The sequence below is a fragment of the Hypomesus nipponensis genome, chromosome 6, assembly GCF_054491055.1.
Source record: "Hypomesus nipponensis isolate SF chromosome 6, ASM5449105v1, whole genome shotgun sequence".
In the NCBI taxonomy this organism is placed as follows: domain Eukaryota; kingdom Metazoa; phylum Chordata; class Actinopteri; order Osmeriformes; family Osmeridae; genus Hypomesus; species Hypomesus nipponensis.
The window spans coordinates 11,408,657-11,432,500 of record NC_140366.1 but is presented as its reverse complement, the minus strand read 5'-3'; the positions used below and the strand labels follow the sequence as shown (position 1 = coordinate 11,432,500).

Below are 23,844 nucleotides of genomic sequence, written 5' to 3'. Positions count from 1 at the left end.
CCACAGAGATAAATATCAGAGACGTTACAGATGTGAGGCTAAGCTATTTCCTGTGTTTATGCAGATCAGGGAATGTTGGATCTCTGAATACCACTCTCTAGGCAGAACAGCAGACTGTAGACCCAGAACCAGCAGACCCTTGAACTAGTCCAATATTAGCACACATCTTGTTTTTAGACTTCAGAGATCTCCAGTTCAGAGTATGCCCATGTTCTAGAGAGGACCAGCCATATGATCTGTGAACAGATCTACATGGAGATGAGCTGTTGCTGGGATTGGCTCTGGATGATAAATAATCTGTCTGCTTTCTAGCATGTCTTTCTCTTTTCCTTTGGCTCTATGAATAAAGAGAGAGAGAGAGAGAGAGAGACAGAGAGAGAGAGAGAAAGAAAGACGCTCAGAGACATGAGAGAGATAGAGAAACTAAAGAGGGTGGAAGGATGCCAGAGAGAAATGCGACAGTGAGAGAAAGAGAAAGACGGACATGTAGTCAGAGGTATTCCATTGCAGTCAAAGCCACCTGATTATCCCAGCCACCTAAAATCTATCAGGCTCTCACTGCACACAGGCCATTGTGCATCTAAATGACTTTCTGTCACTTGAAGTTATATAAAGGCGATATAAAGGAGAGAGAGGAAAGGGGAAGTGTATAAGAGAAAGAGGGAGCGGAAAGAGTATGTGAGCAAAATATAGAGGAGGACAAGAGGAAGGAAAGAGAAGAGTGCAACTGAAGTTGATAAAGCAATAAATACATGGAAAGCTATCGTGTCTGATTTCCCAGTCTCATTCTCAGGAATGTGGGTGTAATCTTACGACACATCCTCGAGGAGCTAAAGATAGGTCTTAATGACTATCTGACTGAACTTGAATGCCGCCATCCACCCCCATGCAAACTGAACACAACCAGTCACCTCCACACAAACTGAACATGGGATTAGACCTGAACACCTCAAGTATGTTTACCTTAGCATGGGGTTGCAGCTGAACAACTCCGGTTGTACTGGATGCAGGAATATGTTATGGGCAGGGGCCTAAAGGTTCTTAGAGCGAGGGTATGTGGCAGTGTTTGTGTGTGAGAGAAATGAACACAGATACAGTTTCTACTGTGCACTTCATTTCAAAATGTGGCTTTTACCCATTTTCCTGTTCAAGATATTACACTCACATTACACCTTGTAGAGCATCTAGCCGTCTTCCAGACACTCCATCTCATCACAGTCTCGTTCTCACCTCTGACAGCCTCTGTTGACACCATGGAGTTGTGAAAGTAGAAAGTGAGGTTGCCATGGATATTGCCGTGGTGTCCTGCTGAATGTGATATGGTTCAACTATAGAACATAAAAGTCTAGGAAATATCTACATGTTTTAAGAATGGAATATTCAAAGACTTTAATATTTGGCCTACTATGGTTGATGCAGACGAACCGGGTAATGCCAAAGGAATATGCTTGGCCAACCCACAAACACATGCACCCCACCCCCCCACCCCCACCGCCCCGACACACACACAACCCTAGCATGTGGAGCCACAAGATATTGACACACACACACACACACACACACACACACACACACACACACACACACACACACACACACACACAGGTTTTTCCCCAAACATGGATGGGTGCAGCGGAAGCCAGGCAATGGAAACTTGGCTGTGTGGATGGTGACCTAAAGTCCTACAGAGACTCCAGCTACTGTCTGAATGATTGGTATCACGTCCACAGAGCTCCATCAGGGCTGGTTTCTACGACAACAGCTGGCGGCAGCCCATAATTCCACAATGTCTGTTACTGAGTGCCCAGATACAGTAACTAGGACTTTGTCATCCGAATTGACCAGTGAAACACAAAGAGACACCAGAAGTCAGAGAGAAACCAGACAGAGATCAAGGACCAGAGAGTGACCAGAGAGAGACCAGAAGCCAGAGAGGGACCGGGAGAGATCAGAGATCAGAGTGAGATCAAGAGACCAAGTAGAGACCAGAGACAAAACAAGATGTCAGAGATCAGGGAGAGACCAGAGACCAGGGGGAAACTGACCAAGGAGAAACGAGAGAGAAAACAACATAGAAACTGGCAGAGACCAGAAATTGAGCTTGGAGTTGGAAGAAACTCAGAAGGAAAAGCCATAAACCATCATAGACATGGGAATAGGACCGTGACCGTGACCACCACTGACCCAGAGTTCTGCTGTGGCTGTGAAACCCTCTCCAGACCTGGGGCTGAGGAGCATATGCACAGACACCGTGTGACTGGTTTACATAACCAACATCAGGGAAACATCCATAATAGGACTGTGTCTCTCTCTTCATAGCCTTCAACAGCTGTGTGTGTATGTGTGTGTGTCCAGTAAATTATGTAGCCAATGTGTATGTGTGCATACAAGTAGTATGTTTGTTTTTGGGTGTGTGAATACAAGTGATTGTGTGTTATGTTGATCTTTATGTGCTGGACTTTTGCCACAAAACACATACACACACACACACACACACACACACACCCTCACACAGGTACAACGGGAAAATGGCATTGACGCCCACCCCCATCTCTGGCGTCTCCATGGGAACGGTGATGCTGGTTGCTGTGGCAGCATGGTGGGGGACGACCAGACAAAGACCAGAAGTGATTCACATGCACACACATATGCACATACACGTACGCACACAAACACACACACACACAAACGCACACACACATGCTGAAAGACATCTAGACAAAGAGCAGAAGTGCTTCACTAACACACACACATAATGGAAGACATCCAGACAAAGAGAGGAGTGATTCAGACCAGACATAAAACCCATGTTCACAAAAAGCTATCTATTTGTCTTGGCACATGGTTTAAATGCAATTTTAGGTTTTCACAAAAGACCACAGTTGTGTGATCATTTCACAACATAGATTTCTCCTAGTTGATCGTGTAGATCCTGTATGAGTAGACCGTCTTGATTAGATCCTTTCTCAGTAGATTCTGAAATAGAAGATCATGTATCAGTAGACCTTTATCAGTAGATTCTGAAATATAAGATCATGTATTAGTAGACCTTTATCAGGTGATTCCTTTTCAGTAGACCATGTATCTACAAATCATGTATAAGTGTATGCTTTATCAAGAGATCCCATATCTATAGATCCATAGTGCGGGTGTCCAGATTTGTTGGTGGTGTTTGGGTAATTCTGTGTGTTTAATAGATAGTGGTTCTGTTAGTGGATAGTGGTTCTGTGTGTTTAGTGGGTGGTGGTTCTGTGTGTTTGGTGGGTAATGTTCATCAGTGATGCAGCTCAGATCCTCATGGCCCAAGGCTGCAATCAAACTTTCATGACATGAGTCTGGAAAACTCAGCGTCACACAGAGCCATGGTGGGTTTTAGACACAAAACTCTAAATGGACAGACTTTGTGTGTATGTCTGTGTCTGTGATGTGTGTGAGAGTGTGTCCTTACAGTGTGTGTGTGTCTGTATGTGTCTACGTCTGTGTATGTGTGTGTGTGTGCATGTACCGTAAAGTAGTGTTTTCCCTCCTTTTCCTTTTTTAAATCAAGCTCATTCAGGAGGTTAATATGCATTTGTAAGTGTTCATGCATGCATGACTGTGTTTGCATCTGTGAGTGCAGTACAGAACAACTGGCCCCTTTTCCCCACAACCATTTCTCTCTGAATGTTTATATTGCATCTTTACCACTTTGAAACAGTAGAGTTTATTACATTTCTGGATCACCGTAGGGTGTACTAGTAAACATTGTGTTTGTTTCTCGGTTTCGTACACAAGGTTCTGCCTCAGTTTCAGCATTCTTGTACACACACCTCATCCACACCACAACTGCTTTAAAGTACTGGCTCTCACAGGGTGTGTGTGTGTTTGTGTGTAAAGGAGAGCGAGAGGGTAAGTGGTTATTATGTGTGTGTTTGTTTGTGTGCGTGTCTGTGTGTGTCAGAGAAAGAGAGATAGAGAGTGGATGTGTGTGTGTGGATTTGTGTGTTTCAACTCCAAGAGCCCTGGAGCTTGACTTGACCCTCTGACACAATAGGGACCTCTATAACTCTCTCTGTTTTATATCTTCTCTCTCTCTCTGTGTAATCGGTCTCTATGAAACTAGCCCTTCTCTTCTTTCTCCCCTTTCACCCCCCACTTTCTCCTCCCTCTTCTCTCCTTACTCATCTCTCTTCCACCTTCTTTCCTTATCTCTTTCTTCCTCCATCCTGTTCTCCTCACCACGGGCTAGGCAGAGTAGCAGACCTCTGATATCATCTGTCCTCCTCCTCATTTTCAGTTTCGCCTTCTCTCTCCCATCTCCCCGCCGTCTCTCATTTCCTATCTTCCCCCCTCACCCTTTCTCCCTCTCCCCCCCTCCCTGTTTATGCAAACAAGCCTCCTCACTGGGAGAGAAGTAGCGGAGCAGAGCGAGAACAGGACTTCAAAAGGCTCCAAGCTATTCTCACCGCAGAAAATTACAATCCACTTCAGCACAATCTCTCATTAATTCTTGCCAGACACCGTGTCAGCAATGCCAAGCAGGCATACTGTCCCACAGAGAGGATACAGACACATGCTGTCTCACAGTACAGTAAAATACATAAAACATCTCATTTCAATGTACAACAGTAGGCATCATTCATGTCATAAGCACTTCTTATGACTTCTTATGTACCTGCCAGACAGCATATCATTGTAAGTATGTGTGTTGATGTATTTAACGAATCTATTTTTGTGTGTGTGCCTGTGTGGGGGATACGTCCTCTGTTCTTGGCAACAATATAATCCAGTATAAGAGTGGATGAGAGAAGGCTGGGGACTAGCTGGGTTTGTGTGCGTGTGGGGGAGTGCGTGCAGCTTCTCAGACTTGTAAACTTAAGTCCACAGGAAATACCAAACTGCATTTTAGACTCTATGCAGCTGATCCTCAAGTAACAAGTGAGAAAGCTTACAGAATAAACACTGTGATCCACAATGGGGTGAACGTTTTCCAGTGTGGACGGGGTGTGCTGTGGAAGTGGTCCTCTCTTCACCATGTAGCCTGGCGAGGAGGTGTGTCCGTGTCATGGGATGGATGCTAAATAAAGCTTGTTACCTTGTAGTGCAGCAGGGAAACAACAGCTAACGTCACCATAGCATCCATATTAATAACCAAGGTGAAAATAGAACCCATGTAGTAGAAACCAACTCTCTGACTCACACACACACAAAAATGTTATACTGTCACTCCTGCTAGCAGGCATTGGAGGGAGAGATGCTCTGCCTCTATCCAGTCCTGTGTGTCTGCCTCTATCCTGTCCTGTGTGTCTGCCTCTATCCTGTCCTGTGTCTGCCTCTATCCAGTCCTGTGTGTCTGCCTCTATCCTGTCCTGTGTCTGCCTCTATCCTGTCCTGTGTGTCTGCCTCTATCCTGTCCTGTGTCTGCCTCTATCCTGTCCTGTGTCTGCCTCTATCCTGTCCTGTGTCTGCCTCTATCCAGTCCTGTGTGTCTGCCTCTATCCTGTCCTGTGTCTGCCTCTATCCTGTCCTGTGTCTGCCTCTATCCTGTCCTGTGTCTGCCTCTATCCAGTCCTGTGTGTCTGCCTCTATCCAGTCCTGTGTCTGCCTCTATCCTGTCCTGTGTCTGCCTCTATCCTGTCCTGTGTGTCTGCCTCTATCCTGTCCTGTGTGTCTGCCTCTATCCTGTCCTGTGTCTGCCTCTATCCTGTCCTGTGTCTGCCTCTATCCTGTCCTGTGTGTCTGCCTCTATCCTGTCCTGTGTGTCTGCCTCTATCCTGTCCTGTGTCTGCCTCTATCCTGTCCTGTGTGTCTGCCTCTATCCTGTCCTGTGTGTCTGCCTCTATCCTGTCCTGTGTGTCTGCCTCTATCCTGTCCTGTGTCTGCCTCTATCCTGTCCTGTGTCTGCCTCTATCCAGTCCTGTGTCTGCCTCTATTCAGTCCTGTGTGTCTGCCTCTATCCAACCCCATCCTGTCTAGGCTTATCCAGCCCTAATAGCAGAGATAACTTATTACACAGCTATACATCTTCATACATCAGTATACATCTTTTAACCTTAAAGACGATCAGCACGCAGAACAAAATACATCATTTCTAATTAAGGTAATTAGCATCTAGCTCTGTCTGTTTCTCCCAATAGAATGCTGCAGCCATCCTTCTCCTGGCTCCTAATCACTTCCTGGAGTTCAAACACAGCGCAAACAACATGGCAAGTCCTCTGAAGGATCCTGGGATAAGAGTGAGACTAAAACACACTGATCGCTGCCCGAGCATAACAGCTGAGAGGGGAGGTACAGATCCTTCTAAAGTTATTATATTCTCAGAGCGAGGCGCTCTTCATCTCTCCCTGCAGACACATACACGGCCCACATCACACCATGATACTACACAACTAAGAGACATAAACAACCTGAAACAGGGACAGTAATACATGAAAACAGAAACCGAAAGCCAGGCGCAGTGTACCGCCATGTTGCTGTTCATGTTTTTGCTGTATTTATACACAGTAGGTAGCACTGGGCCGACATGTTGAAGTCATGTTAAACAATTCTGCCATGTGATGAAACTGTCGGACACCTCCTAGATTACCTAGCCGTGCTTGATTGTTCTTGTCTGACTCAATACACCTAATCTTATGTTCCAAAATATGCAAACCTTTGTCAATCTAACACTGGGGGGAGACTCAGGCAAGTGAATAAGAAACTATTTCCAACAGTATTGTGCTTTGGCCTGACGTGCAGATGCCTCTTAAGAGTCTCTCTGCATCTGGTTCTCACAGAGAAAGACCAGGCCAGTGTCGAGGCTGTTAACTGGATAGCCTCTCACCCCATAAACCGCAACAGAACAGCATAGATAAAGTGGTTAGAGATAAATCAATAGGAAGCTTAAAAAGGTAGCTGCTGAGCCACTGGATATGGCTTCCAGAACCCTGCGCCTGCGAGGAATCAGCATTTCTCTCAGCTCCCTGTTCCGGACCACACAAGCAGTCTGCCAGGAGTCTGAGACTACATCGACTGCGAGGGACAAGGGTCACAAAGTGTGGTCTACCTTACCAAAGACTGGAGCTTCCTGCTGGCTGGAACACCATGACCTGACAACCCTGAGCTGTTCCATGATACAGGCCTCCTGTAGCATCAGACATACAGACAGGGCGGGGTGCTGGGCATGCTAGGTATTGCACACACAAATGGAAAATTCCTCTTAGTGGGTTTAATGGCTGTATCAGACACTAGATTACATTTAAGATCATAACTTGTGAAATAAAGTCATATGTGCAGGCGAGACACAGGCGGGATCTTTGTGCTTCACTTCCTGTCGCCACAGGCTTCTTGATTGGTTAGCAAGTCAATGATAGGCCCTCCTAATTGGTTGCCCAGAGTGCAGCAGGCCTGGTGATTGGCTGGGCTTGGTGTCAGAGTTCATTGCAGGCTCTCTCCTCTGCGGTGCGGAACATGAGGATGCTGTTGTAGATCTTGATGGCAGGACCCAACTTTATACCCAGAATCCTTAGCAGGTCCACCTGGTTCAAGAGGAGCAATGCCTCTCCATCTATCTGCTGCTCACAGGAGAGGAGAGGGGAAAGGAGAGGAGGAGAGGAGAGAAAGAGGCAGAAAGGATAAGTGAAAAGAGGACAGGGGAGGAGAGTTTGAGATAAACAATACAAGTTGAAATAGGAGCGTCTTATTCAGACTACGCCCTCAAAGCACTCAGGTAACAACCTCTCTCCTGCTCTAGAAGCTTCTGTGTCTGACTCTCCAGCCAGCCAGGGATCGGCAGGACTTCAAACACACAGCTCGTTAGGCATCTCTCATGACGGCTGCGCTAACCACCCTGGCCTCGTTAGGAGGGGAGGTGATGGAGCCCCTGAGTCGTCTTCTACATTTAAAAACTCACATTCAGACTGAAACACCAGAGGATCATATTCTACCTTTAATGACGCATCAGAACAGACAGCGTGTAGCCGCCACATCGTGGCTAATTACAGCTGACATTTCCCAGGCTGGCAGGAAAGGCCAGGAATCTTTAGATCAGAGAGCGTCTAAACATCTCAGCACTCTGTAAAAGTACGGAAACTACAATCTTGTCTGTGCATAACTTTCACTTAACAGGGAACATTGGAGTTCTGCGAGCTGTAACTAATTACTCTCGTTTTCCAAAAGAGAGGAAATATAGAAACACAGGGAGTTTAAAAAGGGAGTTTTAAGAGAGGGAAAGGAGAGGTAGAAAAGGAGAGATAAAGATATGGAGATAGAGATGAACAAGGTAGAGACAGAGAGAGGTAGAGATAGAGACAGGTCCTGGTACCACAGAGAGCTTAGCAGCAGAAACATACCAACCTCAATTCCACTACCAGGAATGTAGCTTCTTTCCTAGTACAATTTGGATGTGCATGTCTCTCTGTGTGTATATTTGACTGCGTGTGTGTGTGTGAGCTGTACCTCCTCTCTGAAGGTGCGTATGTGCTCCTTACAGCCAGGGAGACCTTGGATGAACTCAGACACCTGTTGAACATGGTGAACCGTTCAGGTTAAACAGCCAGCCAGGTATTACACAGACTTCAGACAAGACCTTTAGGTCCTTGACAGACTACAGACAGGTGGAACTCTCTAGTGTGTCTCCTACCTGTTCCACGGTCCAGGCTGCCACCTTGCTAGCGGTGATCCCTTCCACAGTGGGGAGGAGCTTGCTATGTTGGTCCCAGCAGAACGGCATGCTGGGAGAGGGGGTGGGGCTGAGGGAGGGGGTAGGGGTGGGGCTGGGCAGGAAGACCGATTGATGTAGCGCCTGCTGAAGGGTTAGCTCTAGATGGGAGACACAAACATATTTGTATCGTTATGGGACCAAGAAACTGTCTGCATAATTTCCCATTTTCCTTGTTTCAGTATTGAGGGCCCCCCCAAAAGAATAGCTTAACAAGTCCACACACAACTCATAGTAAAAACTTTGTCTCTGACAAAAGTGAATTAGAACCATTCGTGCAACAATATTAATGTTCGCTCTAATCACACTTTAAGCTAACTAGAGTCTGTGTGTTCAATGACGGCCGTTTCCTTGCTTGAGGCGTCAACACTGCTGTGAGCTTCCTCCACTGTTTACGGAGGTTTGGGAGATAATTGCCAGCGACAGCTCTGGTGGAGGGAGGTGTTTAACTGCTTCACAGTTAATCTGAAAGTTTGATAGAATTTAGATACATGCTGCCAGAGGATGTGGAGAGACAGAGGGAAAAAGACAAACTGAGACAGAGAAAGAGAGAACGAGATAATTCATACTAGTGATTCTGAGACTGAGTAACTCTCCGATTCCCATGGCAACGTCACGATTCTACACATGCATCGGATTAGTTTGTTTTGATTCATATCATCTGGTCTTTCTGGGGCCAAACCCTCACACGCACACACAGATTACTCCTTCCAGCGTCAGGGGATTAACCACAAAGTACAATTGCATCTCCATAATTTATATCTGCAGAATATCACCACACCTCTATAACAGACGAGTACAGGGTGTGTTGTGTTTGAGCAGTGTGTAAAGTGAGATTCAGTCAAGTTTGGGACGAGCCCTCTCCTCTCTCAAACCCCCACCCTCTCATCTGCCTCTACTCCTGCCCCTACGCTGGCCAGGAGAGATGGAGGGGGGAAGGAGAGAGAACAAAGGCCAGAGAAAATATGAGAGAGAGAATTCAAGAGAGAAAGATGAGAGAGATGTGAGGCATGCGGAGAGAGGGAGGGAGCGAGAGAGAGAGATAGAGAGGGAAAGAGATGTGAGGCATATGCAGAGAGACATTGCGTGGGAGCGAGTTGAGTGTGGGATGTTGAGACAGGGGGACCGTGGCACACACCAGTGCATCAACACTACATTAAAGCCTCGTGTACAGTAACACTGTCTCTGGTACGGAGCGCTTGATTCGTGTGCTGATGAGGCTGAAGCAGCGACAACTCCACTCAAGAGGAATGAATACGACCATAATCAGAGCCTTGCGCCATGGAAGACATCCAAATCAAGCTCTCTCCAAATCAAGCTGCTGAATAAGGAGTACACTCACACCCTGCTGGAGGGGCACACTGGAGATGGTCCGCTGTCTCGTCAGGGGGAGATCAAGAGGGAGATACAGAGGGAGACAGATAGAGAGAGATAGAGAGAGACAGAGTGATAGGCAGAGAGAGGGAGCGTGGCGGAGACTGTACCTTTCGTGTCTGTGATTGAGGACACCTCGCTCTCCACCTCTTCCTCCTCCACCTTCCTCTGCTTGCATGGTCGCCCCACCCTGGGGGAGGGAGGGAGGGCGAGAGAGGCGTGTGCGTGAGAGGAGGGGAAGAAGGAGAGGGGGAGTGGTGCCGATGTGAGAGAAAGAGGGAGAAGGAGACAGGGAGTGTGAGAGTGTTTATGAGGAAAAGAGGGAGGGAGAGGGTGTGAGAGCGTGAAGAAAGGAGGAGAGAGAAAAAGTGTGACATGCCAGAGGGAGAGGGGAGGAGATGATGAGAGGTCAGACTAAACGGTCATTAGGTGCCTTAATTAGAGCTGTGCCAGCCCATTCTTTATCTCTCTCTCTCCCTCCCTCCCCCTCTACCCCTCTTTCTCTCTCTCTCCCTCCCCCTCTGTCTTTACCCCTCTCTCTTTATCTCTCTCTCTCCCTCCCCCTCTGTCTTTACCCCTCTCTCTTTATCTCTCTCTCTCCCTCCCCCTCTGTCTTTACCCCTCTCTCTTTATTTCTCTCTTTCTGTTTTAGTTTCTCTTTCCCTCTTTCTTATCATAAGATTAGAGAGCTGAGAGTCTACCTCTGTTCCTGAAGATCCAACATTCTCTCAGGTATCTGTGCTTGACTATTCTGGTCTGATTCAATGGAAATGCAAACAGTACAACTCAAACACTCTTATCATTACATAATTGCAACCTTTTTAGTTTGAGTTCAAGACAGCCGTATAAATACACACAGTCGTATACAGTATATATTGTATTGTATTTTATAGTGAGGGAAAAGGTGAGAAATAAACTGTTAGTATGCTATATCAAATTGAGAGAGAGGGAGAGAGATAGTACAGAGAGATAGAGAGACAAGGTCAATCAGTGTCCAGTAGCCCCAGTGTTGCCATGGAGCTCACCTCCTCTTGGGCTCTGTGCCCGCAGGCCTCTTGATTGGCGGCTCCATGCTGGTTGCCAAGGTACCCACACTGCATTACAATATAGAGTTATGGTTGTAAGGTATGTGGGTCGAACACTATTGTAAACATATTGAAAATATTATTAAACTATCGTGAAACATAGCATAAAATACAAATAAATGTTCTATTGATGTTAATCTTTTATTTACCTGTAATTCCTATAAATTTCTACAATAGAGAGATTGAGGAAGTTGAGAAAACCTGATTAGTCCCAAACAATGATTGGTCCTTACTCTGTGTTGGTGGGTGGGGTGTTTGGCAGTGGTGGCTCCGCCCTTCTGGTCCTGGCCAATCGTGAGCCAGGCATCTCTCCACTGAGGCGGTCCGGGAGGGAGGTGTCTCGGTTCAGGTTGATGTCTGAGTATGGACAGCCAACAGCACTGCAACACAAAACTCTGGGGTTTAGGGATGTGCGTTTGCATGTGTGTGTACATGTTCGAATTATGGCAGAGTTTGTATGATAGCAGAAAAGAACATTTCCTGAATAACAATGTTCTCATTCTCTCCCCCTCTCCCCTCTCCCCCCTCCCCCTCCCCCTCCCCCTCCCCCTCTCCCTCTCCCTCTCCCTCTCCCTCTCCCTCTCCCTCTCCCTCTCCCTCCCCCTCCCCCTCCCCCTCCCCCTCCCCCTCCCCCTCTCTCCCCCTCTCTCCCCTCTCTCTCTCTCTCTCTCTCTCTCTCTCTCTCTCTCTCCCTCTCTCTCCTCCCTCTCTCTCACCCATCTACTTCTCTCTCACCCCTCTCCACCTTCTTTATCTAAAATCTCTCTCTTTCTCTCCTCTTTCACCCACTGCATCTGTCAATCAATCGTGACAAACTTCCACTGTCTGAGTCTCTCTCAGCTGACTAGCTAGAACACTGAGTAGACACGGTTGAAACAATTAATTCCAGGTCGATGGAACTCAATTTAGAAACATCCAATTTTCCCGAAACCAAACTTCTAACTAAAGCACAGAAACTGTGTGTTTACACACACACACTATCTGTCACTGTGCCTCTGCCCTTTCCTCCTCTGCTTCTCTCCTTCCCTCTCTCTCCATCGTTCTCTCTCAAAAGAGAAAAGGATATATATAGAGAGAGAGAGACAGTAAGAAAGAGAGAAAATGCTCCCCATCTGTCCCTCTTCTCTTGTCCCTCTCTCGCTGGGTGCCGTCACTCTGCATCACTGGAAGGAGGGATCCTCCTTTTCTCTTCTACTTGGTGTGTGTGTTTATCTGCAGCTGGCTGGCCTTCACACAATATGTTAAGCAGGGCTCAGCTATCACGCATTAGCAGTGCTGACACCTGGATTACTGACGTCTAGAAAACAGTCACATGTCTGCTGACACCAACACTAGAGGGGCCCTACCTCCTCTTCTTACGAGACATGTCCTCTTTTTCAGACCCTAAAAAATCTTTATGATGTTCATCTGGTATCAGACTGAGTGGAAACAATGCCCAAATTATATATACACATATATATATACACACACACACATACATACACATATATATATATTTAAATTATATTTATATATTAAAGTTTGCATTCATAGTTATCCCCCTCCTTCTAGGGCAAAAAAAAGTGTCCTCTTTTAACCAGAATGATCATCCTAACACTGAATGACATGCATATCTGTAATTGGACAGTCCCTTTGTTAGTTACTGGTGATTGGTCATACCTGTGGTGTCCTGAGTAGCGGGCTCCTTTGATGTGTCCAATCCCCTTACAGCCTGGGGTGGGACACCCCCCCTGCTCTGATGACTCCAACACTTCCTGTAGACCTGGGGTGGGGGCGGGGGAGAGGTGAAGAAAAGAGAGGAGAGGTGAGGAGAGACAGACAGGCTTGCAGGGGGACAGACAGACAGGCAGACAGGCAGTCCACTCACAGATGGGGGGTTGGAGGAGGTGTCCAGTCTTGGCACACCAGCCTGCAGGGTGGAGGTCGGGGCTGTCTGTGTCCACCCAGTAGTCCAGCTCCTCTGGCCAACCATCAAAATGCACCTGGACACACACATACACACACAGACAAGATATAACCTTGTTAGAAAATGCTGACATCTTCCATGACCTTATGAGTGAAGAGTTCTGAGTGGGGAGAAGGAAGAGATAAGGCAGGGGGGACGTCAAGGAGTGGAAGAAAGAGAAGGAGGTGAGTAAGGACGGGAGACGGGAGGAGGGGAGAGGGACAGTCATTATCACCAGGAAAAATAAGCCAGGGGAGGTTGATGGAACACCTGCGCCACCCGGGGACACACGCTGCTGCACCACGGCCCCCTGGGGACCACCAGCCAGATGGGCACCAGGGGCGCGGCGGTTCTCTCCACCTCCACAGAGAAAGCAGCAGAGGACACGGGGGGGGGGGGGAAACAGAGGAGACGGGTCTCACCAGGATCCTGTGGTCGTCTGTGTCGGTTACCGTGGCGACCCTGACCAGCTGAGGGTTCCTCCTGTCCACCACCTCCAGCCTCTGCTGCTTCTGGAAACCATGAGGAGGCTTCTACAAGACACACACACACACCACACTGCTCACACTGGGTACGCGTACAGAGCTGGTCTGAACACATGTTAGAGTGTGCACAGGTCAGAGTTCACATTGAATCACCTTGGAGCCCAATAACGTTTGTGTGCTTCCGCATGTTTGTGTGTGCGTGTGCATGTGTGTCTGCACACGTGTGTATGTGTGCGTGTCACCTGTTTGAAAGCCCTAGCAGGGGCAGCAGAGGAGCTGGTCTCCTCCAGGTATTTCTCCCAGGAGAACTTCTTCACGTTGGGGTAGCCTGGAGAACGCAAAGGTAAACACATGTTAGGGTTCTAAAGAATGTATGAGTGTCTGCATGTGTGTGTTTGTGTGTGTGTACCTGGAGGGGGGGTGAGAATTCTGTTGTTTTCTTGACACCAACCAACAGGGTGGATGTAAGGACTGGTGGCATCACACCTGGGAAGAGATAGAACAAACACACACACACACACACACACACACAGGTTAGGTTGACAGTAGAGAGAGAGATAGAGATAGGGAGGGAAGATCAGGAGTGAAAAAGAGAGACAGGAGGACTTGTCCTGACATCTTCTGAATCTGAGTGAGAACCACTGCCTCCAGACAGAGTGAAAGCCCTCCAGTCAGCCATGGCAACACAGCACACCGTCCCCATGGTGACTGGATACAGGGCAGTTGAGAGTCCTTAGATAAGTGATTACTACTGTTTGGATTTAGAACTCATGTTGGAGGACCACTGTCTGCGTGTGTGTGTGTGTGTACAGAAAGTGTGTGAGAATGAGAGTATGTTTATATGTGCGTATGTGTGTGTGTGTTCTTTGTCCTGCTGTAGTGTAAAGACTGGTGATGGGATCTGGACTGGCAGGAGACCGCATGTTATATCGCTCCTACTAGGTTTACCTCTCCTCTTCGGCAGTGTTTTAGCACCCCCTACTGACCAATGTAGGCTCTACAGTAATGACCAAGTCTGCAACAGAACCAGACCCTATTAGGTGCCCCCTCCAGTGATTCTTACCAAGTGTGAGTGTGTGTGTGTGTGCATTTGTGAGCAAGAGGGTGGTGTGTGTGAGAGAGACAGTGTGATGAGTGTGTGAAAGAAGATGGTATGTGTGTGTGATTTATGTATATGGTGTGTGCTCTTACCAATAGTCATAGCTCTCATCCCAGTTGTCAAAATGGACCAGAAAGCGACTGTCCACCATGTCTGTAACCATGGCAACACAGATGAAGGAGGGGTTCTTCTTGTCAATGGCCTCCAGCTTCATCCCAATACGGAACCCCTGGGGTGTGACGGTCTGGAACACACCCACACACACACATACTGTATAACACACACACATACTCTGTATATTGGTCTGGGGTCATCATACTGTGTAGACCCTGGTCTGGGATCAGTGTGATGTGTGTATGACCTGGTCTGGTGTCAGTGTAATGTGTGTATGACCTGGTATGGGGTCAGTGTAATGTGTGTATGACCTGGTCTGGGGTCAGTATTTACCGTGTTGTGGTTATCAAACAGAGCCTTGGGAGCAGCCTGGGCCTTCCACTGCTTGATGTAGGCTGGCCAGCTGAAATCCTGCTCCTTTACACCTGCACACACACACACACACACACACATGCATGTTTCCATCCATGATGATATTGATCATGCTCTCCAATTACAAGATATGGCACTACTATCCTCGTTTGCCCCTTCAGCTGTTGCCAAGGGCAACCTGCCTCCCTGCAGTACTTCACAAAGCTTCAGTAGAAAAGTATTTCCAAAGACCTCACAGGAGGAATCTAAAACACTGCAGCAGCCATGGATTGTATTTAGACATGACAGTGGACATGCTACAACAGCCCTGGTTGATTAGACACAGGGACAAGAAACTCCAGCCTCAGCTTGTCCTTGAGATTGAGGAATGTGTGTGTGAGTGTGTATACGTGTGTATTTATGTGCGTGTTTACACCTCGTACCTTTAGGTGGGTGAAGCTTGTGTCCTGTCTTCTCACACCACCCAATGGGATGGATGTCTGAGGAGTTGGAGTTTACCCAGAAGTCATAGCAGTCTGAGAACTTGTCAAAATGGAGCCTGATTCTGTGTCCGGACACCTAAATATAAAACCCCATCATCAGTAATCCAACCAGCTTCACATAACAGTTCCAATAACAATGTTTGAACAACACAGTCATCACAATAACAAGGTGATAGTACAGTAAACATATCAAAACAAAGGTTTCTGGGTAGTCCTAATGTGGTAATAACACTTCCTAGAAAGTCCTCATTGGATTCTACCAGTTCCTAGTCCTACCTCTGCCACGGAGAGGACACAGTACATGGAGGGGTGCTCAGGGTCCACCCCCTCAAGCCTCATCCCCACCCGGAAGCCATTCTTACTCTGTGGAAATGCTTGGTGCTACACACACACACACACACACACACACACACACACACACACACACACACACACACACACACACACACACACACACACACACACACACACACACACACACACACACACACACACACACACACACACACACCATGTGAGTTAGAGAGAGAGACAGACAAGGATTGAGGAGAAAAGGGTATTGATTTATAGACAGAAAAAGAGTGTTTCAGTGCATGCTGTGTGTATATGTGTGTGTGTGTATATGTATGTGTGTGTGTGTCTTCACCTCTTTGAAGAGTTTGTTGGGGGCAGCCACAGCTCTCTCCTGCTCCAGATACGAGGCCCAGCACCACACCTTCTTCTTCCCTCCATAAGGCACCGCTGCAACACCACCATCACCATCATCCTAATCAGGCTCTCTTCTTCATCACCACCACCACCCTCCTCCTCGTCTTGCTCTCATCCTCTTTATCATGTGTACTCACTGTGTCTAAGCAGAGCTGCGTCTCCTCTGCGTTTCCTGCGCCCGCGGGGAGCCCCTCGAGTGCCTGGCCTCTTACTCTCCTTCTCTTCCTGCAACACACGCACGCACACATTAGAACGTCCACCTATAATATGATGCTGCTGTTTTGCTGCTGTTGCCGAGTACTGACATAGTCTTCATCATCGTCATCATCTGGTTGGTCAGGGGAGGTGTCTATCTTCTCCAGGATTCTTTCTGGTTGGCTGGTTCGTCTACGTCCCACACCCAACAGCTGTCCATTGGACAGAGACTCTTCCTTTTTTGCTCTGGCCTCCCTGAGGGGGGACGGAGGGGGACACACACACAGCAGCACATGACCATTGCAGCAGGGAGACTTATAAGTGGCGTGGTGTGTGTGGAGTGGTGTGTATGGAGTGGTGTGTGTGTGTGTATCTGCTCACCCCTGCTGGTCCTGCTGCAGACAGCGCTGGCTACAGTGTCGGCCGTCCGACAGGAAGTCCACGCTGGAGCCCTTCCTGTTGCACCGCACACACACCAGACCCCAGAGGCCCACCTCCACTTTCTCCTTATCGGTTCTCTCCTTGTCGGGGCTTTCCTCTTCCTCCTTTATCTGAATATTTTCTGAGAGCAGGCGAGAGAGTGAAAGAGAAAAAGAGAGAGGTTGTGGGATGACGCAAGTATCCCAGGTAAGGTTGTATATATATATATATATATATATATATATATATATATATATATATATATATATATATATATATATATATATATATATATAGATATATATAGAGGTTGTCCAATGTGCTGATTTGAGGGTAAGACATCAGACAAAGAGAAGAACAGCAGGTGTTCTCACCTTCATGGGAGCTGGGGACCACCCAGGTGGTGGTGGCGTGAGCCTTCCTCACCCCCTCCTCTTCTTCCTCCACCTCCTCTTTCACCTCATCTGTAACTACCTCCAGCACCCCAAACTCGTTCACTCTGAACTGAAACACACACACACACAGTGAGTTGTACTGGATAGCAACATAGAGAAGCTGTGAGCCAGTATGTAAGGCTTGTTACCTTGAGCTGGCTGCCTGGCAGAGTGCCCACCCCGTCCTGCCAGTCCATTGCTCCGTATACATCAAAGTCTGGAGCCACCGCTGCCTGACTGGACCCCTCCATAGACCTGATCACAGTGATCTTACACACTGACACAGAAAACAACACACACAACTTGATTCAGAAAAACAACCCTAAACAGATACCAATGTGATCTGACACTCTACAGAACACTGCATTCTTAAGGTGGTAGGAATTGCCTAAATTAACAAGAGCCCAGTCTCAAGATATAGGGTCTAGAACCATTAGGCCTACTTTGGAGGGCCACCAATTTATTATCTTAAATCTTTATACAACAAAATTGAATCAAAACAACCACGATCTTGGTTGTGACAACAACAAAAACACCATTGTGTCAACAACGATTTATGAAAATGTCATTTTAAAACCAATGATTTGGCAGTGTATTTTGGAGTTAAGCCGAATGTAGAAACGTAGGCTACTAAATGCTTCTCTTGTTGCACGATTTGTAATTATGTAACAAATGATAGTTTTTTAGAAAATCAAGCAGCAGCGGAAGGCCTTCTGCGTTTGCTACAATGTAACTCATGACGCCAGACCACCGCTACATGGCGCTGCACACCCTTATTTTGTCGACTGCGCTTGAAACTTTCAGCTCCCTATTCAACAATGGAAGCAATTCAGAACAAAAATGGAGCCTACAAATAAAAATATAATTCATGCAAATCACAAATTATTGATGGATAATGAATATCCGACATCTTCTTTGTTTGATGCAACGTCTGCTGTTTGAACAGGTCCTTTTTTCCAATATGTTATTTAAGCTATGCGCCCCTTGAGCCTTGTACTATAGGCATTCTGGCGGGTCTAGGCTACTGTTTATCAACGAAATATTGATTATTAATCCTTTACGTATTCAATAAATATGAAAGTCAGTTCTATTTCATGCACACACAATAATATATTTTTCCAGTATGAATTAGCAAAACTGATTCATCATTGCATGAAACTGATTCGCATTATGCGATACTTTGTGTTTTAGTGAAAAAAATAATTATTGAAGTATTTATGGTGGCTGCTTACAGTGAAGCATCTATTACCCCTACATTTCAGATTATATTTTTTTTACTGTAGATCATTTGTTGATTATGTGCGTTATTGATATTAATTTCAAGCACTGACTTACACTTTTTAAATTTCGAGTGGGATTAAACGCTACCACGTCATATTCTCTTTGTGTTCCAACAAGGTGTGTTAGATATAGGAGTGTTTCTACAAACCGCCAATCATGCCTCTAATCTGATATAAGCACTTTTCTGAGCTCTGATACTATTTAATGTGTTTTAAAGGCAGTTCCCCAAAATGGCGGAGCTGGAATATACTCTATATATAATTCTCACCGGCAGGCCCGCAGACTCGTTGCATTAGGAACAAAAATAATACCTCAACTCTCGTGGAAAGCTGTTTAGAAGGACGTGGAGCGATAAATATTCTTAGCTCGGTTCGTCAGACAAGCGCAATGCTGCGCAGTCCTTCTCTCGCACACAGACCGCTGCAATATTCTGTCCAGAGTACAATATATCTTATTAAAACGATTTCGCCACACGATAAATGTAACACAACCTATTCTCTACCCTGTATACTAATTATCGACCCTTCTTTAGAAGTATTTTTCAGTTGCAATCCATTTCACGCTCTCTCACATTGTATCTCTTCCTGGCTGATATTATTGATGACACGTCCAGTCGTTTTGGACTTTATGGCTAAGTTTCTGGCAAATTGCGCCGCAATAAACCCCAAGCCAAAGTACAACACAACAGATTAGTTATAGCTATATGACGCATAGTTCCACCTTAATTATCACTATATAAAGTACAATTGTTTTAATTTGTCTGTTTCTTACCCAAATTCTCCCACGAGTACTGACAAATTGCCCAGGCATCTGTCAATGCGCATGCGTATGGCTGGGAGCGAGTGCTTGCAGTGGGTGCTTTTGACTGAAACACATGATGCCTGTAACGAAAGTTTCAGTTGACACATACTCACAATATGTATAAGATGTAACTTTTGATCGTTGCGTAATGTAGTATGAACAATAACAGCGATAGCAAGTGTATGTCTTGTGGATGTTTTTGCGACTGAAATAGGCCGTGCTGCTTAACAGGAATAAAGAACGAATAGCTAATATGTCACTTAGTGTCTATAAATACACGCCGTTTGCTTGAAGCCTGTCAACAGCGTCCCTTGCAAAGTACCCTAAAGCGGGTTCTAAAATGTATCCAATGCGACCAAGTCTATCAGTAACATACATTCTTAACAATTGTGCGAAACAAAACACGGTCACGTGCACCCCCCAGTGCCCCAGCTTTCTGTCTCAGTTATGGAAGCGAGCTTCCATAGTTTCATGTCAGATTCATGTCAGTCTTTCCATAATGTTTTCACCTGGACAGTTCCCTAACCTTTAGCTATTTAGACCGATATGTAGCGGAGGGTTACTCTGAGCTTCTCTTTCCTGAACACTCTGCTGTGATCATTATCCTGGCCTGGGTCTGCCCCAGTCTGAACACTTTTAGTTTGAACACAGTCCTGGCACGACACCTCTGGCCTGAACCCTTTCGTCTTCCATATACCAAGTCTGTATGTATGTATGTATGTATGTATGTATGTATGTATGTATGTGTGTGTGTGTGTGTGTGTGTGTGTGTGTGTGTGTGTGTGTGTGTGTGTGTGTGTGTGTGTGTGTGTGTGTGTGTGTGTGTGCGAGCATGAGCATTCTGGAAATCAATACATTGTGGAGAAAACAATGTGTTTATGTACGTCATGGGGACCTATGGCAGAGCAGGTTTAAAATAATCCGGTCCCCATAAGGACAACTATTTTAAATGAATATAGGAACAATTGTGAAGTTGCCTGTGTGGTTTTCAGCACTGTCCCATAAATCTAATAACATTATATTTGTACACAGAGACTTTCCATTGGCCCATAGAACTGCACCTAAACTCACCTAAACCCTCGATGAGAAGGAAAACCTCCCAGGAAAACTCAGAGAGAAACGTGAAACAAACCTTGTGTGATTGTATGTGTACATGTATGCATGTGTGCATGCATGGGTGTATATGGGTATGAACGTGTTTGTAATGTATATACTGTATTTATAGATTATTGTGTTTATAGTGTTGCATATGTATGTATAGAAAGGTGTACATGTGTGTGTTCATATCAGCAGCCTGTGTATTTATAGTATATAGTACAGGTAGCCCGGCCAGTAGCCTATAGGCTAGTCTGTCCAGCAGGGTTTATCCATGCAGGATTGAATCAGGCTTGTTAGCAGTAATCTCCTTAGCAGCAGCGCAGCATTGGGCCAGGTTAGGAGGCTTTGCCCCTGTGTTGCTGTCTGGCAGAAGACCTGGAGGATCTTCATGTTGTGGGACTACTGCTGCAGGTGCTGTGGGACCACTCTTATTAAACGCCATGGAGCCCTTCCTCTCAAGACCAACATCAACGACACCTGGGTAGGTGGCTGGCTGAAAGGGGACAGGGGAAAAAACATTTAAAAGACAGCAAAAGAGAGACAGAGCGATGGTATAGGGCAGGCTGTTTATGATGGTGGTCTGGGCAGGTAGAATGTATGGTCAGCTGACTGGAGCTGCATACTTGGAACCTTAGAACCTAGCAGAACCCAGCTCACAGTCATGTATAAATGACAACAACGGTATGACTAAATTACTTTTCAGTTAAACGAGTGCATGACTGAGTGAATGATTAATGGATGCTCGATTGATTGCTTGATGGAATGATTGATTACTAAATCAATAAATAAAGGATTGATTGAGTAAACAAATGATTGATTGATCATCCTGTTTAGTCTGTGTGAAGTCGATGTCTTGTGATCTTGTATGAGTTATTATGAAGAGTGAGACCGGAAGTTTCAGTGTGTAATTTCCTCCTGCAGGTGGTCCTCCAGAACTTGTTGATGTGCATGGTGACCTTCTACTCCCTTTACTACATCACTGTCAGTCTCTGCATTGGCCTGCTAAGGTAATGTCATACACACATGCACACACACACAACCTGGACTGATCAACAGCTACACACATATCCAGGTCTGCACAAGTGGTTCTCTGACGCGGGGGCACAACGTGGAACTATGGTGTGGAGCGAGTGCAGTAGCGAAGACATGGAGGAAATGTTTTGCTGTCGATGAATCTTTGCAAATGAACAGCTGACTTTTACTCCTTCCTGTTTGGTTTAATCAAAGAAAATGGCATATGAGAGCTTCCTGTGGTGCACAATGACTTTCTGTCTTCTCCCAAAGTCAAAGACTCTCAGAGAGTTTCAAATCTTTCTCTTGAACTCCTTACATCATCCCTGCTCGCCTCCCCTCTCCTTGCTTCCTGTGCATTCTGTTTCAGAGGAGAGGCTCCTCCTAATCCTCTGACCTTAAGAGAAGGAGTAAGGAGTGAGGAGATGCTGAGGACAGATGTGTGTGTTGAGGTGTGTGCATATGGTGGCCCAGTAGGACCATTTTGACCTCTTGTTCCTACAGGGTCCATGAGGTAGACAGTTTGCTGGCTCCCTTCGACTACACCACACAGCCCTCATGGCAGAGCCCCAAATACCTGGGTGAGTTGAAGATCCAACATGGCTTCTTATATCTTGTCCTTCATCCATTCAGGTAACAACAGCAAACACTGTCAAATGACAGGAGTGTTGTGTGTATTGTTGGTGTCAGTTGTCCTATAAAGCTGTTGATTGTATGTGTTGGTATTTACCATCATGCCGCAGTGTGTTTGTGTGCGATAGAGATGGTATGTGTTGACCCACTGTATCTCTGTCCAGTGAGTGTGATTTCCATGGAGGTGACCTATGTGCTGGGAGGACTGGTGTTTGCCTGGATTGTGGAAGAATGGGTGTGGGACTACGCCATCACTGTCACCCTCCTACACATCGCTATGACTGTTGCAGGTCTGCACACACAGACACACACACACACACACTGGCCATGTTGTTCAATTTCAGTACGTATCCGTTTATTGGATTAACGGAACAAAGCATGTAGGTGAGTGTGGTGATGGGATTGTAATCTGGGTTCGTTATACAATCTGACCAAGCAGGCTGCTTTGTACCAACACAAGACTGAGCATGCTCCAGGCTGTATCACCCACTTCACATGCACATCAATTTAATTTACTATTGCATCCATCCATCCATCCATCCATTCACTCATTCATTCATTCATTCTTTTTCTCCTAACAGTTATGTCCGACTTCCCTTCAACAGAGCACTGGTGGATTGCTCTTGGTGAGAATGTTTGGAATCATACTGAATGACGTAGATCTATTGTAGTCTGTTCCAGTCCAGTCTATGATGTTCTTCATGTGTCCTGTCTCACTCTCCTTTCTCTCTCCTCACCCCCCTCCTCCTCCACCAGGTTCTGGTCTAGTGATGATGATCTTTGGAGGTCAACTCCTGGCCTACAAACTATTCAGGAATAACTTTGTATACCCAGCAGACCTCCAGAACTTCTAATGACAACTTTTCTTTCCTCTGATGACAACATCCTGTCCCCTTTAAGGGCAACTTCCTGCTTCCTCTATTGTAAACTTTTTGCTTCCTCAACAACATTATGTACAGTATTGTTTTGTATTCAATTTTTTTACCCTCATGTAGAACATTTTGGTACTCAGTTGTAAATAATTAATCCAAAGGTTTGTTTGAAAAGCAACTCTTGAGATAATTAAACACTTCTGCAAACAGTTGATAATGTGTGTTTTTGTATATATGATGTGTGTATATATAAATATATAACAAGACAATGTTGTACCTGCCTACTGCAACCCCGGGGCAGTGTAGTTCAACACTGCAACAGCACTGCACCATTCTCCTGTCCACAAAGCTGTAATATTGATCAGCTGTTAAACAAACTCACTGACCAGGCTTGCAGGACATCATATGGCTGCATCATACCAGAAACTAACGACTGTAATAACAGGCCCTGACGTATTCTGTACCCACTTAGCTGGGGCCCCAGTGATTAGTCCTGGCCAGCTGTTTTTTTGTTCAATCCTTTAGGATTAGGCTAAGCGGCCGTCACTCCCTGTGTGCTCTGATTGGTCTAATTTATGGGCTAAAGTGTTTGGTACAACGCCCTCTTTAAGGGGGGTGGAGGTATGAGGGCACTAATACCAATACTATGCACACACAAACCCTACACCCACCACCCCTCACCCCTTGTACACACACACACACACATGACCCAGTAAACGCACACGTTAGGCCCCTGTGAGGTTGCTGGCAGGAAGTGA

The 23,844-nt window shown here is 46.1% G+C and overlaps 2 protein-coding genes across 2 annotated transcripts; one reads left to right on the top strand and one right to left on the bottom strand.

Moving 5' to 3' along the window:
- Nucleotides 1-7,171: 7,171 nt before the first annotated feature.
- On the bottom strand, nt 7,172-19,510 carry l3mbtl3 (L3MBTL histone methyl-lysine binding protein 3). Its single transcript, XM_084700639.1, has 22 exons — nt 19,443-19,510; nt 17,540-17,667; nt 17,331-17,460; nt 16,918-17,098; nt 16,647-16,791; nt 16,479-16,566; nt 16,280-16,374; nt 15,910-16,014; nt 15,574-15,709; nt 15,113-15,204; nt 14,758-14,909; nt 13,976-14,052; nt 13,809-13,894; nt 13,504-13,614; nt 13,004-13,118; nt 12,796-12,898; nt 11,370-11,516; nt 11,077-11,145; nt 10,162-10,241; nt 8,600-8,778; nt 8,416-8,478; nt 7,172-7,532 (listed from the first exon to the last, which is right to left on the bottom strand). The coding sequence occupies exons 2-22, from the start codon at nt 17,639-17,641 to the stop codon at nt 7,389-7,391; spliced, it is 2,400 nt and encodes a 799-aa protein (XP_084556765.1). The 5' UTR covers nt 17,642-17,667; nt 19,443-19,510; the 3' UTR covers nt 7,172-7,388.
- A 1,448-nt stretch (nt 19,511-20,958) lies between these two features.
- tmem244 (transmembrane protein 244) lies at nt 20,959-23,148 on the top strand. Its single transcript, XM_084700669.1, has 6 exons — nt 20,959-21,051; nt 21,492-21,577; nt 22,086-22,162; nt 22,379-22,504; nt 22,796-22,840; nt 22,971-23,148. The coding sequence occupies exons 1-6, from the start codon at nt 20,959-20,961 to the stop codon at nt 23,066-23,068; spliced, it is 525 nt and encodes a 174-aa protein (XP_084556795.1). The 3' UTR covers nt 23,069-23,148.
- Nucleotides 23,149-23,844: the final 696 nt, after the last annotated feature.

Excerpts from the sequence above, each read along its gene's own strand:
- tmem244 (XM_084700669.1), top strand. The coding sequence starts at position 20,959 with ATGTTGTGGGACTACTGCTGCAGGTGCTGTGGGACCACTCTTATTAAA. Across the intron at positions 21,052-21,491 it reads CCAACATCAACGACACCTGG|GTGGTCCTCCAGAACTTGTT; the intron begins GTAGGTGGCTGG and ends TTCCTCCTGCAG. Across the intron at positions 22,841-22,970 it reads GCACTGGTGGATTGCTCTTG|GTTCTGGTCTAGTGATGATG; the intron begins GTGAGAATGTTT and ends CTCCTCCACCAG.
- l3mbtl3 (XM_084700639.1), bottom strand. The coding sequence starts at position 17,641 with ATGGAGGGGTCCAGTCAGGCAGCGGTGGCTCCAGACTTTGATGTATAC. Across the intron at positions 10,242-11,076 it reads GGCACAGAGCCCAAGAGGAG|GGTGGGGCGACCATGCAAGC; the intron begins GTGAGCTCCATG and ends TCCCTCCCCCAG. Across the intron at positions 7,533-8,415 it reads TACGCACCTTCAGAGAGGAG|CAGATAGATGGAGAGGCATT; the intron begins GTACAGCTCACA and ends TCCTGTGAGCAG.